General features: G+C 34.8%; 1 protein-coding gene across 1 annotated transcript in view; it reads left to right on the forward strand.

The window, feature by feature from the left end:
- The window catches only part of VPS50 (VPS50 subunit of EARP/GARPII complex), a 96,609-nt gene that overhangs the window by 59,964 nt on the left and 20,717 nt on the right, over positions 1-15,928 (forward strand). The window contains exons 19-22 of the mRNA XM_082480020.1: positions 927-1,045; positions 2,591-2,697; positions 10,562-10,683; positions 14,597-14,677. Coding sequence (XP_082336146.1) covers positions 927-1,045; positions 2,591-2,697; positions 10,562-10,683; positions 14,597-14,677 — 429 coding nt within the window. The remainder of the gene's footprint in view (positions 1-926; positions 1,046-2,590; positions 2,698-10,561; positions 10,684-14,596; positions 14,678-15,928) is intronic.

Raw genomic sequence — 15,928 nt, forward strand, 5'->3', positions numbered from 1 at the left:
GTTTTGGGTTTTGTTGTCATTTTTATTTTACTCTCTAATGAAAGGTGTATCAGTTTGAATTGCAGAATCCTGTTCCTTGCTTGCTCTTCAGTTTTCGCTCGTTCCATGTACAGTACGAAGTTTATATTTATAGAACCTACAGATGTGTACAAAGTAACTCTTCTGCTGTTGATGTAGATAGAACAGCATACAGTTGGAGAAAATAAGTGCAGAAAAATTAGTGAGAAAAAAAATTACGTCGTAATGGTAGCCATGAGAAATACTTATAGTTTTGCAGTAGCATTTGATTGCTTATTGTTTTCTTGAAATGTTTATGCTTAGTCAAAATTGCATTGGTCTCTAACAAGTGATTGAGAGACTCTAGTAGAAATGTCTTTTGGAGTGTACTAAAATCAATTTTACACAAAACTGCAAGGGTTTTTTTGGTATTGTATTTGTCGTTTTTTTTTTTTTTTTTTTTTTTAAATGAATGTATACAATAAGTAGCTTTGTGAAGCGATAGTTTCGTCCTTCTTGCATTAATAATTAAGGACTGTGTGGTGCCAGGTTTTTTTTGGCTTATTGCCACTGCATGGATACAATTTGAGGTTTTATTACTGTTTTTTTCAATTTGGAAAAGCAAATAATAAAAACTGTGAGTACTTGATACAGCAACAAGAAAAAAAATTATCAGTAGCTGGGAGATATAGGATGGTGCAAATATTTACTCTTAATCAACATCTGAAAATAGAAGTTTGTTTAGAAATGCACTTACAAATGGCTTTGTATAATTTGTCTGCTTCTTTTTTAACGAACATTGTCAGCAGCATTTCAGCCAGCAAAATTATTTGTATCCTAATCGAGCCAAGAAATGACCAAAATGCCATGTTAAATGAGTGACAATATTATAAGGAAAATAATGGCAATCAAATTATTTTTTTTAACAGTATGAATCGGATGAACAAGAAAAAAGTGCATATCAAGAGTATGATAGCGACAGTGATGTTCCTGAAGAGCTGAAAAGAGATTATGTGGATGAGCAGACAGGAGATGCCCCTGTGAAAAGGTAAGTAGACTTGTGTGAGTCCTTGGCCTCATTTACATGCTTTTCATCTAGTACTCTAATTAGTTCATTTTCTGTTTAATCTATACTCTACGACAATGGAATAATAATCAAATAATCCTTATGCTACCTGCACATTTAGAAAGGCTCAGCACTTAGATCTCTGGAAGGGGGAGGAATGTTAAACTCCTCATCATTATCTCAGAAAGAAACTTGGGAAAGCAAGAACTTGAAGGAGAATAAAGCCTCTCTGAAGCAGGTAGTGGGAAAACTGATTAGCAACTTTAGATGTTAACTGAAGGTTCTTCTACCACTGTTGTTGTGCATACATATAGTTTCTGCTGTGTCAAAAGCGGTTGTTTGCAGACTAATGGCTTGAGGCTTGGTTTCCTGCTTTTGCAGAACAAAAGTAAACTATTACAGATTTAAAAAAAAAAAAATAAATTCTTCCATAGCTTGAAGGCAGTCACCTGAAATTTTAAATTTTTTTTAAAAAAAAGAAACACACATGAATATACATTATATTTTCATGAATATGTATATAAAAATATTTTATTTATATATATTCATATAAACAAAAGCCAACTGTGTGGCCTTTAAAAGGATCTGAAATACAAATTTCTATCTAGGACACTATATTACTTAGATGTCCATTCAGACTTTGCGAAGCAGGCTAACATTATTTGTATGTAGAGGATTGCAGGAGAACTAGAAAGCCGTCACTTGGGTCAAAGCAAAGGAATGTTGTGTTGTGTTTTGTTTTTTGGGGTTTTTTTGTTTGTTTGTTTGGTTTTTTTTTTACAAAATAACTTTACGATAAAATATTGTTAGCATGATTTCGTAAGATACATCACATAAGCTACTTCATTTCAGAGAAGTGATGGAGATACTGATAAAAATTACTTAATTGGAACAAACAGTCACTGTCCATTGCTCTGTGCTGTCAAATTGAAGCATTCTGAATTTTTGGAAGAATATCGTTTTGAGGTATGGCAGCTGGCGGAAGGTTTCTCTTTTCAAATCATAGAATATCTCGAGTTGGAAGGGATCCATAAGGATCCTCGAGTCCAGCTCCCTGCTTTTCACAAGACTATGATTTATGAAAAATGGAATGTTGTCTTAGTTTCATCTTCTTTTTTCCATTTCCAGATAGTAATTTTCAGCTGCAACTTGCTAGTCTGTCTCTGTTTGGTTGTGACTTGGGTTATTTTACTTTTCTTTACTTCATAAACTATGAATTTGAGTCAGAGTGGTTAAAATGACTGCTGAGGTCAGACAGAGGCCTGCAGAACTCAAGCATTGGACCACAACTGAGAAACTCCTTTCTCTAGCTCAAATTTATGTAAATTAGGCCAGGCTTCTCTCTTTAAATGTTAGTGTCCTAACCCGTTTTTCTTTGGCATGAATAAAATACTGTGCTGGAAGACGTGCTGTTGTGTCATGAAAGAAGCGGGGAGGAAGGATTTCTTTTCTGCTAAATTTTGTTTGTATGTCCTTGAGTATAATAGGCAGTCACATTTGGTGTATTTTGTTTTGTTTTCTTTAAAGTGTTTCTCGAGAAACTCTGAGGAGCAGAAAAAGATCAGATTATAACCTCAATAAAGTGAATGCACCTATTCTAACAAACACTACGCTGAATGTAATAAGGCTTGTTGGTATGTAGAACAATTGTAGTTTTTTATATGTTTTTTATTTTAATGCAAACGTATTGATAGCAGATATGTTAAATGAATGTTAAAGCTTTTAAAAATATACATAGTTGGGCTCTATTTCTGCTCTTTTAAAATGTTAATAAAATAGAAATACAGCACTAAACCAAAATATTTTTTTTTTTTATTAAATAGACAAATTTGGTTATATCTTGTGATTTATTTTTACTTTCAAAGTTAATCTGTATGCATATATTGATTTTAATCAATAATGGTGGATTATTTGTCTAAAATATTAAATGCGTAAAACCAGTGGAGATAACAACACAAAACATTAATCTATTTTCTTTCTAATTCATCTTGGAGGAGGAAATGCTTCGTTTTACAGTAGTATAGTGGCAAAAGTAAGAAGTTAAAGACTGGAGGTTTCTTTCTTTTCATTACTCAAATTCTCACACCCAGAATAACTGTTTTTAGTACATGGTAGACAACTAGAAGAAAAGTGCCCTCTCATACTGGTAATTTCAGTAATTGGAATGCATTTTAGCAATCCCAGAGGAGTTTAGGGAATCTCTGTCCTTGGCAGTGATCAAGACTTGACTAGGCAAGCCTCTGAGCAACCTCATCTCCTTAGACCTGCTCTGAGCAGGAGGTTGCACTAGATGACCTCTGGAGGTCCTTTCTAGCCAAAAAGCTTCCTATGAAAACACTCCACTCCAGTTCTAGGTGTAATGGGATTGATTTATTTTTTTGTGATCATGACTTCCATTTTATTATCTAGATAATTGTACAATAGCAGTTTTCTGCTACTGACTTTCTTTTTATCTATAGATAATGGGAAGTAACTACCTAAATTTATCATGTTAGGCAGAAGAGAGGAATTCTGTATATGTTATATTAATGAAATTCACCTTCAATGTTTATGTGCTTGGAAATAATGGTGGTACTTCAGAGTAAGCTATTTTTAAAAGAGATTACTCCAACACCTGGTTAGTACCTTTTGCTGTCTTAGAGGGCAGCATATAAATCAGAAATTAATTTTCTAAACTGGTTTTGCCATTTTTTTTTTTTTTTTTTTCTCTTGGAGCATCTACAATATAGACATGAAATAAGAATTGAGACTATTCTGTCATAACTTTTCTGGTATTGATCTGTGAGTTAGGTTAGAGAGATTTGTTTGCTACCTTCTAGAATAAGCTTTTGCTCTAAGAAAAGTTAGAATTGAATCCAGAAATCGCAAATCGAACTTTCATGCAAACCGCTTGATTTTCCCCCAGCCTCTGCCCCTGCCCCCCCTGCCCTAACACAGTGTAAGAGTAGGTGGAGCTGTAGTTCTAGTTTTCTAGTTTTACATAACAAGTCTTTGTATTTGTGGATTCTGGCCATAACCCCAAACTTCAACCTTATTTGCAAAGCTTTTATATGCTTATGTATGCTTTTTCCCCCCCCTTCTGGAATTGCAATGAATTTTCAATACTTCTGTTATTGAGGGTGTTTTATATTGTTTCTGTAATGACTGATAATAGTGTTATTTGGAACATGGAATTGGAAAGGGATCTCCTGCAGCTCCTGCTACAGGAAGACATGTCATTTAGTACTGCCTGTAAATATGCTTGTTTTGAGCTCCAGCTTAAGAATATTTCTGTTTTGTTCCCACCGCTCTGATAGGATTCTATTTCAGAAGCCTTATCAACTTCATCATTAAAAAAAAAAATAACATAAATAAAATTATCCACCTATTTTGTGCCTACTTGATCTTGTGCCAAAATAAACTTTCAGTTTTAACAGATCATCTTGTTCTTTGATGCATACTGCCTGGCTGTTTTTACAGAAAGCAATCCTATTTCTTCTCAGTCTTTGATTTGCTAAACTGAATGTGCCAAGCTTTTTTGTATCTTCTCTAATTATCCACCAGAAACTGAAGTCCTCTACTTACAAGTTCTTTTTCAGCTCTTGTAGACTTATCAAAATGATGTACTTTGGATGAGATATCACTGCATTGTGTCACTGTTGTATCGCAGCATTCTGGTCACAAGTTGCCTCCCTTTTGCACCTCTTTGGATTTCTCACAGCTTCCTTGTACTGGCCATTCAGTCTATCTGTAATAAGCTTTGTACAGCCAGCAGGTCCTTCACTTTCCCATTTTTTTTTTCAAGGGATGAGCTGCTAGTTTATAGTAGAAAGATGCGTGTTTTTAATTAATTGGTCCTCAAATGCATGGCTTTACATTTTGTACTACTGAATTTCATCCAATTTTTATTACAGCAGTCAATAAGGTTCTCCAGTTTGTTCTGTACATTATGTCAGTCCTTTTCTGTTTTGGTGGTGCCTCCTTATTTTTTTCCATTATCACACTCTTATTTTTGTGCCAGAGCCATTAATGAAAATATTAAAGAAGAGGCCAGTTGTTGGGAACTCCAGTAGTAGCTTTTCCAGATACTTCCCCTCCCAACACACTCCATTCTGTCTTTTCTTTTATTGAACACTTACTCATTTAAAAAACTCTAGCTTCACTTGTTTACTGTGCAGTATCATTAAAATAATACTTTGACTAAATCTTAATTGCCTTTATCTTTCTGGTTCTGTCACTTCCATACTTTCTTCAGAACTTGATCTGAGAGTCCTACAAATTAAAGCAGTAGATCAATAGTTGCTTGGATGACTATTTTCCCTCCTCTTGATTATGTCTTTATTTGCTGTTTTTTCAATCATAGCGGTACAACCTGTGCCTTGCCTGTTTATTGCACATACAGATTATTTTGCTGATTACCAAACTGGTGATTTCACAACCATTTTTTTATTATGTCCTGATTCCTTCGCTCCTGTAGCTTGACTCTTTTAAGGTCTTTTCCAGCTCATTCTTAGTGTTCCTGAAAGTGGCCAGTTCAGCTCTATTAGACAGCCTGTTCCCCTTCTCCTCATTTTTCTCACTGTCAGTATCATTGTCCCCAATGAAAACAAAGGCAAACTATTCATTCTTGCTTTTGGGCTTTCTTGTTTGTCTACAATTTCTGTTCTGGCACGTCCCCCTGGTTTGGTTTGTTTTTGTTTTCTTCTGTAATTGGAAAACTCCTGATTGTCACCATCTTTGGAAAATTTTGTTTTGGAAAGACTTTTGGTACGTCTAGCTCTTAATGTAACTTCCTGAGCGAATAGGTCTGTTTTTCCCCTTTGTCCTTGTCCCAGTCATTCTTCCCTTCTAGTTTCTTTGCAGTTTCTTGTGTTTCTAATATGCGATGAGCCCGCCTTATTTTCACCTTAATTTTTATCTTTTTTGAGGAATACATGCCATTTGATATCATAAATGAAACAGGGTTTTTTGCACCGTTTTTCCATTAGATGTAAACTGCATATTACACCTGTGCCACATAAGTTGAAAATGCCTTCATCTTTTGTCTTGACTTTTGGCCTTAGCATACAAATACTTCATTCACTTCTTCTAGACAACATCCGCAGGAGCATCAGACATGTTTCTTTAACAAAGGGTTAATGGCTACAGAAACAAGAAGCGAATAAGATATCACCATTTAGCCAGACTATTCGATTTATTAGTTTTTCTTTTTTTGTCTCCCCTCTTGTCTTTTGAATCATCCCTATAAAACGTGAAGATAAACGTGTTGTTGCTGGGCAGATTTGGCTGGGTGTGACACCAGGCTGTAGGAGATCCAGGTTTGATCCAGTCTCCTGGATTATCCCCCTGCAGACAGGAATGCCCTGGGACATGTCTGTTTTAGAGCAGTAGTCTGTTAATGCCATGGAAGACTCCAGTTTGTCTTGCCCTGTCTCAGACTTTTGGCGAGGAAACTGCAATGGTATTTAACACTAATTTCAAGGAGTATAACTGAGGTGGTTGTCTAGGATTCCTTCGTTATCAATGGAGAACTGTAGGTAACTCCAGAAGGTGATAGAGTTTGACTGTCCTGGATGTTGTTGCTTGCGTGTCATTGCATAGATATTTTAGCACTTTTCTTCTGGAGCTATTTGCCCTCTGCACAGGAGATTTAGGCGACCAGTGTGGGCTAAGGGTCTAGTTTTTAGATAAAGTTGCAGAAAGTGAATTGTATATGCAAGACCAGCAATGTGGCGCCTCAGAAAACAAGTTGGGGCCAGTCCAGCCCAAACCACAACAGCAATACAGGGGACACTATAGATATGTCCTATCTATGGAAAGCCTGTACTCTTAGAGTTTTATTCCTTGAAAATAAGGCTCTATTTTAAGAGACATTTGTTTTGGTAGCCGTAATGTGAGTACTTAAGCAGTTTTTGTTCCTGCTGCATTTTGTCACTGATATTGCTGCCTCCTGTATGTTGCATCAGCATGACTAGCACCCTGACTTTAATTAAAAACAAATCATTAAGGAAACTTTTTTAAAAAGGGAAGTCCAGAGTAAGATGAAGATGTGGATTTAAATCCACAATGCCCAATCAAGTAATAGAAATTGTTGCCTCACTTTATAGAAACTAGTAGTACTCACTGAATGGGTATAACAGTGCTCATAACCCATTTTGAACTATTTTTGTGTGCTGTATGCTTTGTATGGAGGCTAAATGACTAAAACAAGGTGTAGCTTAATATATATAAACAATAAATGAGTTGCTATGTATAACTGTAATGAGAACTGCTATAACTTTGTTTAATTTGAATTTCAAGTGAATGGATCAATTTATCTGTTTTTCCCTGACGTTTCTAAGCAGGTCGTTATTTCTCTGTTTCTGGTATAAAGTAACCATTAGATTCATTTATAAGACTATTTTTTTCCTATCAAGCTGTTGCATATTGACTTAAAATATAAAGCAAGAATGAACCTGTGTTAAATCTGTATGGAATATTTTGACTTAGGTTCTGTACATCAACAAAAATAATTAATGACTGTGTCATTGTATGTATTGCTTGGGTGATTTCTTATTTTACTTAATATCGTTCTGACTTAAGAAATACTCCTTAGACTATTTCTTAGGCTGGGGTTTTTTAATGCCTTTTCTTTGCCTCACTTTTGCTTTTGTTGTGAATGGTTTTGGGGAAGAAACTTAGATTTTTTTAGGTTTAAAACCCATTCACTTCTAAAAAAATAATAATGGTGATGACAAATCTCACAGCAGAAATCTTGTAGCTGAAATAAGTGATTGGTCACATAGCACAGAACCTCATGGGACTTAAAAAAATGATAGTGTCTTTAAAAATGATATAGTTACAATGAGCTTTTCACCTTTTCCTTCGGAGTGGCATTTTAGCTCCTAACGTATGTCATAAGAAGCTGGTTATTTGGAATTGTGAGACTCCCTAGGAAATTATTTTACTGATGACCGTAGATATACTAAAACTCAAACATGTATTATTCAGGAGGTTGTGTATTTACCTTTTTGGTTGTAGTGATCAGTTTTATATAGATTAGTCTGATAGAGAGTACTCTCTACTTACTGTCTTTAAGAACAAAAGAAGTGTTAGAAATAATACTTCAAAAGAAACCTGGCAAATGTTAAGCAGTTTTAGCTATTGACGGCGAGCCTCTACAAAGCCAAGCTGCTTTGAGTTGTTGAAACTCTAAGCAGTGTTTTCAAGTATTTCTGGGAGTTTCTAGCACGGCATGGGTTGGCCTCTTAGTGCTGTTTGGAAATGTTCTCATACACCCCTTTTCAACCAAAATAGGAACTTTAGTGCAACTAGGTAACAATATATAGACGTTAAAAGTTGGCGTCCTGTTAGAGGGAGCAGCTAGGAGGAAATGTTCTTGGAACACTTGTTGTGTCAAGATGCTGAGTGATGTAGTAATAGAGAAATGTTCTTGGCATCGGAAGATTTTTATAGGGACAATACTTGGGCAGTGTGCAGTGTGTAGACCTTTGGAAAAGCATAAGACACTGCCTGAGAGATTACCTTGAATATTCATGCCAACCGCAGAGATATTTGGAAATCTAACTGTCCAGAATGTGACACATCACCCTCATATAGCGTATGCGTTGTAGGCGAGTTTAAAAATGTGTTTATCACAAAGTAAGTGGAAAATATCAGCCTGTGGCAATACAGAATATTCAGGTAGCACATGTGGAGGTGACAGCTGCTTTGATTAGGGTACCATCCTTTCCCAAATGTCCAAAAATTTCCACAGTGTGTTGTGCTAGAACTATCCGCATTTGGTTTTCCCTTTTGGAAGACAGAGTTCTTTAAGTCTGCTTTGCAGTTTGTTCATAATGCTGTGAATCAAAACATTGATAAATAAGCATATAATTAACAATTGGGCTAAACTGCCAAATATTAAGTATTGCAACCTGTGTCAAATCTCCCAAAATAATCAAATATATGTTTGCATGTGTTAGCAAACTGGGACACAGATGCGTAGTATTCAAGCAGACAGTCCAAGCTACATAGAAACCTTGAAAGTAGCAATGTCAGGTTATTGCTTGATTCTTACCATACTGCTATATCATCTTTCTATGTATGTAGCTGTATCATGTATTTGTCAAATTAATATTAATGTTTACTGACCTACACAAGAAATTATTTAAAAAATATATTATAACTTCCTCTAATACTAACAGCTATTTTTTTTTTTTTGGTTACTCAGTTTCTCTGCATAAAATAACATTTTCTGTATCGATTAGTAAATTACTTTACTGGGCATGGCATTAACTTGAAAAACAGTGTTGCTGATGGCAGGAAAAAGAAAATATTTTAGTATCCTCATGTAATTTTTTTCCAACCTGTCCCATCAAAACATGTCTGGAATATCACCATTTGTTAAATGATCTGCTATATCCTACATTCTGGGTGGACTGCATTTATATTTTGGTTCAAAAATTGCTGTCTATTACTATAACAACCCAAAGCTTATTGTTTATTCTTTATGTTTTTAGATGCTAATAGGGCAAGCAGTTTGTCATTTTTGAGCTAGCCAGCCAGAAATGTAAGGTATCTTCAATATTGGGGTTTTCATTAAGTATGCTTCTTGTAGGACTCTGTGAAAAGAGCCACACCCTATGCTGAAAAACAAAAGAACTAAAAACTATAGACCCTGTGAAGTAGACCTGTAGGGAAAAATTTATTTCTGAGTCCAAATCCTATGATCAGTTTCACTCAGCTAATGTATAGGTGAAGGTCCTGATATTTTAAAAATTTTTTTAATTTTATTTTATTTTTTATTTTTCCAAGTCAAATGTGCAACAACAGATAACAGGGAGGAAAGAGAAGGAGTTATTCTTCTACTTGCATGTGTCAGGGTCCCAGCATCCTCCTTTTCTGTTGGTCTGTCCCTCTAGAAACATTTCAAACATACATCTTTAAACTATTTGAGTTTCTTACCTGAGGATAAAAAGAAAGGAGAGCAGGAAATGCTATATTGCTGATGTGAAACACTTTATTCCTCGAGTTATTGGATGAAATCCAATCTTGGGCATATAACTTTTATACTGTGCTTTTCTATTGTTTGAAAAATAGCCATATGTGCATATACAAACACACACTAATGCATAAAATCTTCAGTGGCTATATATATCATTTGCTGGAGACTACTTTAGGAGATTATTATTTTTTTGGGTAAATGAAGCTGAAACTTGTAGAGGATCCACAAAGCTGTATATTTTGAATTTGGTACCAGGAGGCCAAGAAAGGTTCAAGGCATTTCGATACGGATGAACATCTACATTTGGAGAAGTCTTGAGGCATTTGTGGTTTCTTAGTCATCATATTTAGCTTTTTTTTTTTTTTCTTTTTTTTTTAAACATACCAATCTCTAAAATATTACTAAGTTGTTCTTAATCAATATTCAAGGCTAAATAATAAAATTCATAAAGCTGATTTTGAGTTTGTCAAACTCAGTGCTGTCTTTGTAGCACTTATGCTGAGGAAACTGATCTTCTGTATTTAATTTTTAAGGGAAATACATGCAGATGATGAATATTCTGAAACCAATTGCATTTGATGTGATCCACTTCATGTCCCAGCTCTTCGATTACTATCTGTATGCAGTCTATACGTTTTTTGGCCGAAATGACACGGTAGGTAGAAACATTATTCATTTCCAGGTATCACTGCTCACACAGAATGAGAATACAGAGGAGATCTCTTCACTTAAAATACTACCTAATATGTAATCCCCAGAAAAATTAGTGGCAACAGAATAGATTTGAATGGAGAGGTAAGAAAAGGCTGATTAGATCAGCAATGAGGGGAATAAGCACTGGCAGCAGCATCATTATCACTGGGACATGAATCCTATTATGTTTTGAACAGATTCTGTACTCCTTTTCCAGCAGTATTTTGAAAGAAAGGAAAGACAACACAAAATACCTAAAAGTAGTGGCAGAAAGTGGAGAGCAAAGGAGCAGTCTGTAGAAGGAGGGTGGTAGTTTGGAGCCTAGAGAGTAGGAGTTGTTTGAATTTTCCTATATGTATTTCTCTAACTTAGATAAGAATAGCAAAAGGAAGAGAAGGGGACTGTAAAAGTTAAGGTTTAAGAGGTTTGAAGGGGTTTCAGATCTAGTATTCTTCTGTCAAACTAGTTGAATTAATGAAAACGGGGTTTTTTGAGTGATCTTGTAGTTGAAATAAATGCTTGTTGGCAATGTCTGTACATAACATAGATCAACTTTCAACAGAATTATCTTAAAGCATTTATGAAAAGCTGCATGTAAAAGCAATTTTCTCCTCTCTTGGCCCCTAAATTACTCCACAAGTAATAATGTCGTGGGGTTCCAAATTCATCATCATCTGTTGGCAAATTGTAATGGATTTTCAAACTCCACATATGGTTCTAAATGGTTTTGAGCTGTTCCCTTTGGCAGGACAAATGTATTTGCAATTTGTTTGTATTTAGAAGATGGGCATTGGGGTTTTTTTGTTTGGTTGGTTGTTTTGTTGTTGTTGTTTTGGGTTTTGTTAAGATAATTGTTTTCCATTGGCTTAATCAGCTGCTTTGGTATTCACTTTGTATTGCATTTATTTTTATTTTTTTGCACCTCCTCTTTTGTGTTTTTGAAGCTCATACTGAGTTCAGCACTCTCTACTTCTAACAGAGAACACAGTGCTAGGCAGGTAAACATTATAGCAGATGGGTGGTAAAATGTGATGTTATTGTAGTGTGCCCAATTTTTGTTTTGACAGGTGATTTTCCATGGGAAACATAATGCTTGCAAAGGGTCTATGAATGTAATAAACCCTTTTGTAATGCTGCTTGAATGTCTTCATTCCCTATAGTGTTTGTAAACCTTTAGAAAGTAGAGATGGGTGATGGTATGTGATTTAGACCACTGAGAGTGTTCCTGTTTTATTTTTATTTACAAAATGGCATAAAATGGAATTCTTTAAATTATGCTGGTATATACAACTTCCTTAAGTGGCTGAAATTCTTTGTGAATATTGTGCTTATGTTGTATGTGTTAGTACACACATAAGGAGAGTGATTAATTGTACAGAGTTCATTGCCAGTTCAGTGCAGACCAAGGATTTAAAATACATATGTTGAGTTCTATGTCCAGTCGCAATGCTAAGTCATTGCTCTTTCCAGACCCCTTTAGAATGATTACCCTATGTAGTCAGTATTCGCCTTTCTTCACTGCCAGAAGTTGCACACCATTGTAACCAGAATTGCTCTTTCAAAACCTTTTTAATTTGGGGGATGCAAGTTAAGGCTGCCTTTCCTCCTGATCTCAAATTATGGAGCAACCTAATATGAAATTAAAAAGAATTGCCTGTATTTAATATCTGCTCACTAAAGTGTAAGACGTTTATGAACATACCACAGCAGAATAAATTTGAGATGAGTTTTAATGTTTTTGACAGGACATAATAATTTGTAAGCCTATGGCTATTCTTATGGAAAACACTTTTTTTTTTTTTTTTTAAAACTGTAAGAGGTGATGTAGAATTGGTGATGAGTAAAATTATTCTGTAAATTTTCTAATGCTCTGCTTACTAGCCTTACTAGGTCATCAATTTGTGGAATTTAAATATCTGCTATTTTGCATATAGAAATAGCAAAAACTTCCATGAAGTAAAGCAGTCCTCCTGCTGACTGCTATGTTCTATGTGAAGTTATGAGGTCCTTGTTGAAGAATGCTAAGCAACAATCTTTTGGGGGGTTTTTGCTTGTTTTTTTGTTGTGTTTTTTTTTCCTCCTCATATATATGATTGCACAATTATGGCTTAAGGCTGTAACTGGTTGCCTGGTAAATCTGGAGCTCTTAACATATTATGTTTTATGGAAATTTAAGTTTATTTTTACATTCCTTTTCATTCAGATACGTTTCAAATGAGAAATTGCCATTTTTTAGAACTAAATATAGCGCTATAGAATAAGTAAGTAAAAGTTACTGATAGCTATTGAAAGTTAATAAATTAAAAGGCAGAAGGAGAAAGAATTAGTGGCAGATTGTGTGACGTGTAGTTTTGATGGTGCAGGTGCAAATCTCTTAATGAAATTTAGTGGCTGAAACTTGCAAATATTTTTTTTTTTTTTTAGTGTATGTATTTTTTTTTGCTTTAAGCATGGTATTTTTTCTGTTTGTTCTTACCTTAATAGGGAGAATAGTCAGTCTTGAATTTGCAGTCCTTATGGCCATGTCTTAAAAAACTACTATATGATATTAAGGAGGGAAAAGAGAATTAAGGCTGTGTTTCTTAAAGGGAAAAAAGTAATTTTCTTTTTCACCCATATACCTGCAAAATCAAAGGCAGTTCAGAACTAATATTTGTACAGTAAAAATATGAAGAAAAATAAAAATTATTTTTCTAAAAAAGCTTATTTCACCTGTGGAAAAACAAAGGTGTGAGCAATTTTTATCACATGTGGACACTAGATTAGTGATTTATGTCTCCTAGTTCAGTTTCTAGATTTCAGCAGAGTGGACTTCAAGTGGGAATACAGCTCAGATGTAACTTTTCATTGAATATATAGGAGGATTGGGGTAGGTGGACATCTGAAGTCAGAAATGTTAGATGCAGTAAATGGGGATCTAATTTATACCTTTTTGTATTTAAAAGGAGCAGATGGGATGACATAAACTTGAACGTTTCCTTCCCTGATGTAGTGCACTGAAAAGAAGTCTAATAATACAGTGTACAACAGTGGCCTAAATATTGTTCAGTAAATTGCCCTTTGGTGTGAATCACATACCAGAACTGTGTTAAAATATTTCCAGGTTCTTGACGTAAATGTGTTTTTCTTAGCTGTCCATTTCCACTTCCTTTGTTGTCTTAGTTTATTCTTTGGGGTTTTTTTAATTGGAAGTAGAATATAAGTAGCTACATTAATTACACGTGTTGAATCAGACCCTCAGCTGGTATAATTCATTGCATTTACCAGGAAATCAGTGTAGCTATATTGATTTATCCCAGCTGAATGTCTGCCCCATAATACCTCTAAGCCATGAACATGAAGATGGCACATTTCTCAGCTAGATCTTAATAAGTATTAAGTAATAAGGACTGTTTTATAAAGATCAATGGGTATAATTTTACATTTGCAAGTCAGATATTTTGTAAGGAATTACAAGAAATTTTATAGCTTGAGTGAGAATTCAAGACCTTTTGGCTTGTGTGTGGTGTGCATATGAGTCTCAGTGGGGGCATTGTGGTGCACCATTCTTAGCTCATTGCCCAAACGAGAAAATCTAGGGACCTGCACCCAAATACAGTGTTATAACAATAAAGGGTACTGTTTGCTTATTGGTATGGATGATAGGCTGTCATCTTCATGAAAGGTACTTGGGTCGTTCTTCACACCAGTGCAGTGTTGAGTGCCGTGACCTCTGTTGATTTTCTTCTTATTTTGTATGGTTGTGGTTATGTGCTAAAACTTTAATGTAAGTAAATAGTAGCTAGTGTTTACAAACTGAAGTTTTGCTGTATCACTGTAAAGTTTAAACCAATGGGTTTTCCTTTCCCAATTTAAATAGAACGTATTTCTTCTAGTTTGAATCAACAGGACTAGGCCTCAGTAGCAGCAGATTACGCACCACACTGAACAGAATCCAGGAGAGTCTGATCGATCTGGTAAGTACCTGGACTTTCTTAATGCTTAGTGGAAATGAGGTCTGTGTAGGAAATTTAGGAATTGTTTTTCATCATGGCTTTCTGATTTTTATCACATCCTATTCAGTGTCTATAATGACAAAGACTTAGTTTCCTGCCGTATCATGATACAGATATCATTATTGTATAAATCACTTGTTTCTAATATACAACAAAACTAGTTTAATAGCTTTTGCTAGATGTAACAACAAAATTATGTATTTAAATCTTATAATGTATTACGGTTCATACGGTAATAGAGAGAAACATTCCAGTATTATCCTTATTAAATGAGACATTTTATAAAAAACACACTGAAACAACACAATAGATGACTCATTTTTCATCAGTAAAAAAGCAAACCAGTAAGCCTTACTGAAGACCATTCACCTAAAAAGATAAATAGAAGTAGTATACTAAGTCCTTTGTTAAGTCATTTCTGAATTGTGGGGAACTTTCCTTGACGTATTTTATAGATTATATTCCATTGGCCACTTCATGAGTTATTTTCAAAGCGTGGAAAGTAAATATGGTGCTTGTGTCACAGGGGTAGTAGGTTACTGTCCTTCACATCATATTATAAAGACAAACAGGATACTTCAGGTAGATTTTCGTGGATTCAACCGAGCAGCAGAGTTTATAAATATTGCTAAGAACTGTGCAAAACTGGAAATTTGTAGTTCTTTTTTTTTCCACCTAAATATAAAGCTCGTGGAAACATGAGTAGCACAAATGGCTTGTATAGTAATTAATACCATGGATGCTGCAGGAAGGATTTATTTTCTAAAGGCTTCTGCCTTAGAAAGAAGTAGAAGACACATGCTCTTCTCTGACTCTCACAAGGATTTGGCACTCCACAGAATTGTACTTTTATACCATTTTAATTCCTTGAAGTATTATATCGAATCCTAAACTGTTCTTTCAGAGAAGCTTCTTAAAGGGTTTTGGGGCCATTTCTTATAGAGTCAGTAGAGGGAGCATAAGATAACTAATAACCCCAGGCCTCTATAAAACAGAAAAAGGCTAGTCATATTGATATTCCTCTCAAAGACAGTGTATTCAGAAAGGCAAATTAATTCTAGGAAGATCTTGCAAATGAGTCAGTTAAAGATTATGGGAAAATGGCAAGTTATGGAATTAATTTTTTAAACATATTCTGTAGTCACAGTTCATGGCAGTGCTTTACAGTCTTGATTTTTTTTTTTTTTTAATCAATCAAAATAATTTAAAAAA

Source organism: Vanellus vanellus (assembly GCF_965231255.1).
Source record: "Vanellus vanellus genome assembly, chromosome: 2".
In the NCBI taxonomy this organism is placed as follows: Eukaryota; Metazoa; Chordata; class Aves; order Charadriiformes; family Charadriidae; genus Vanellus; species Vanellus vanellus.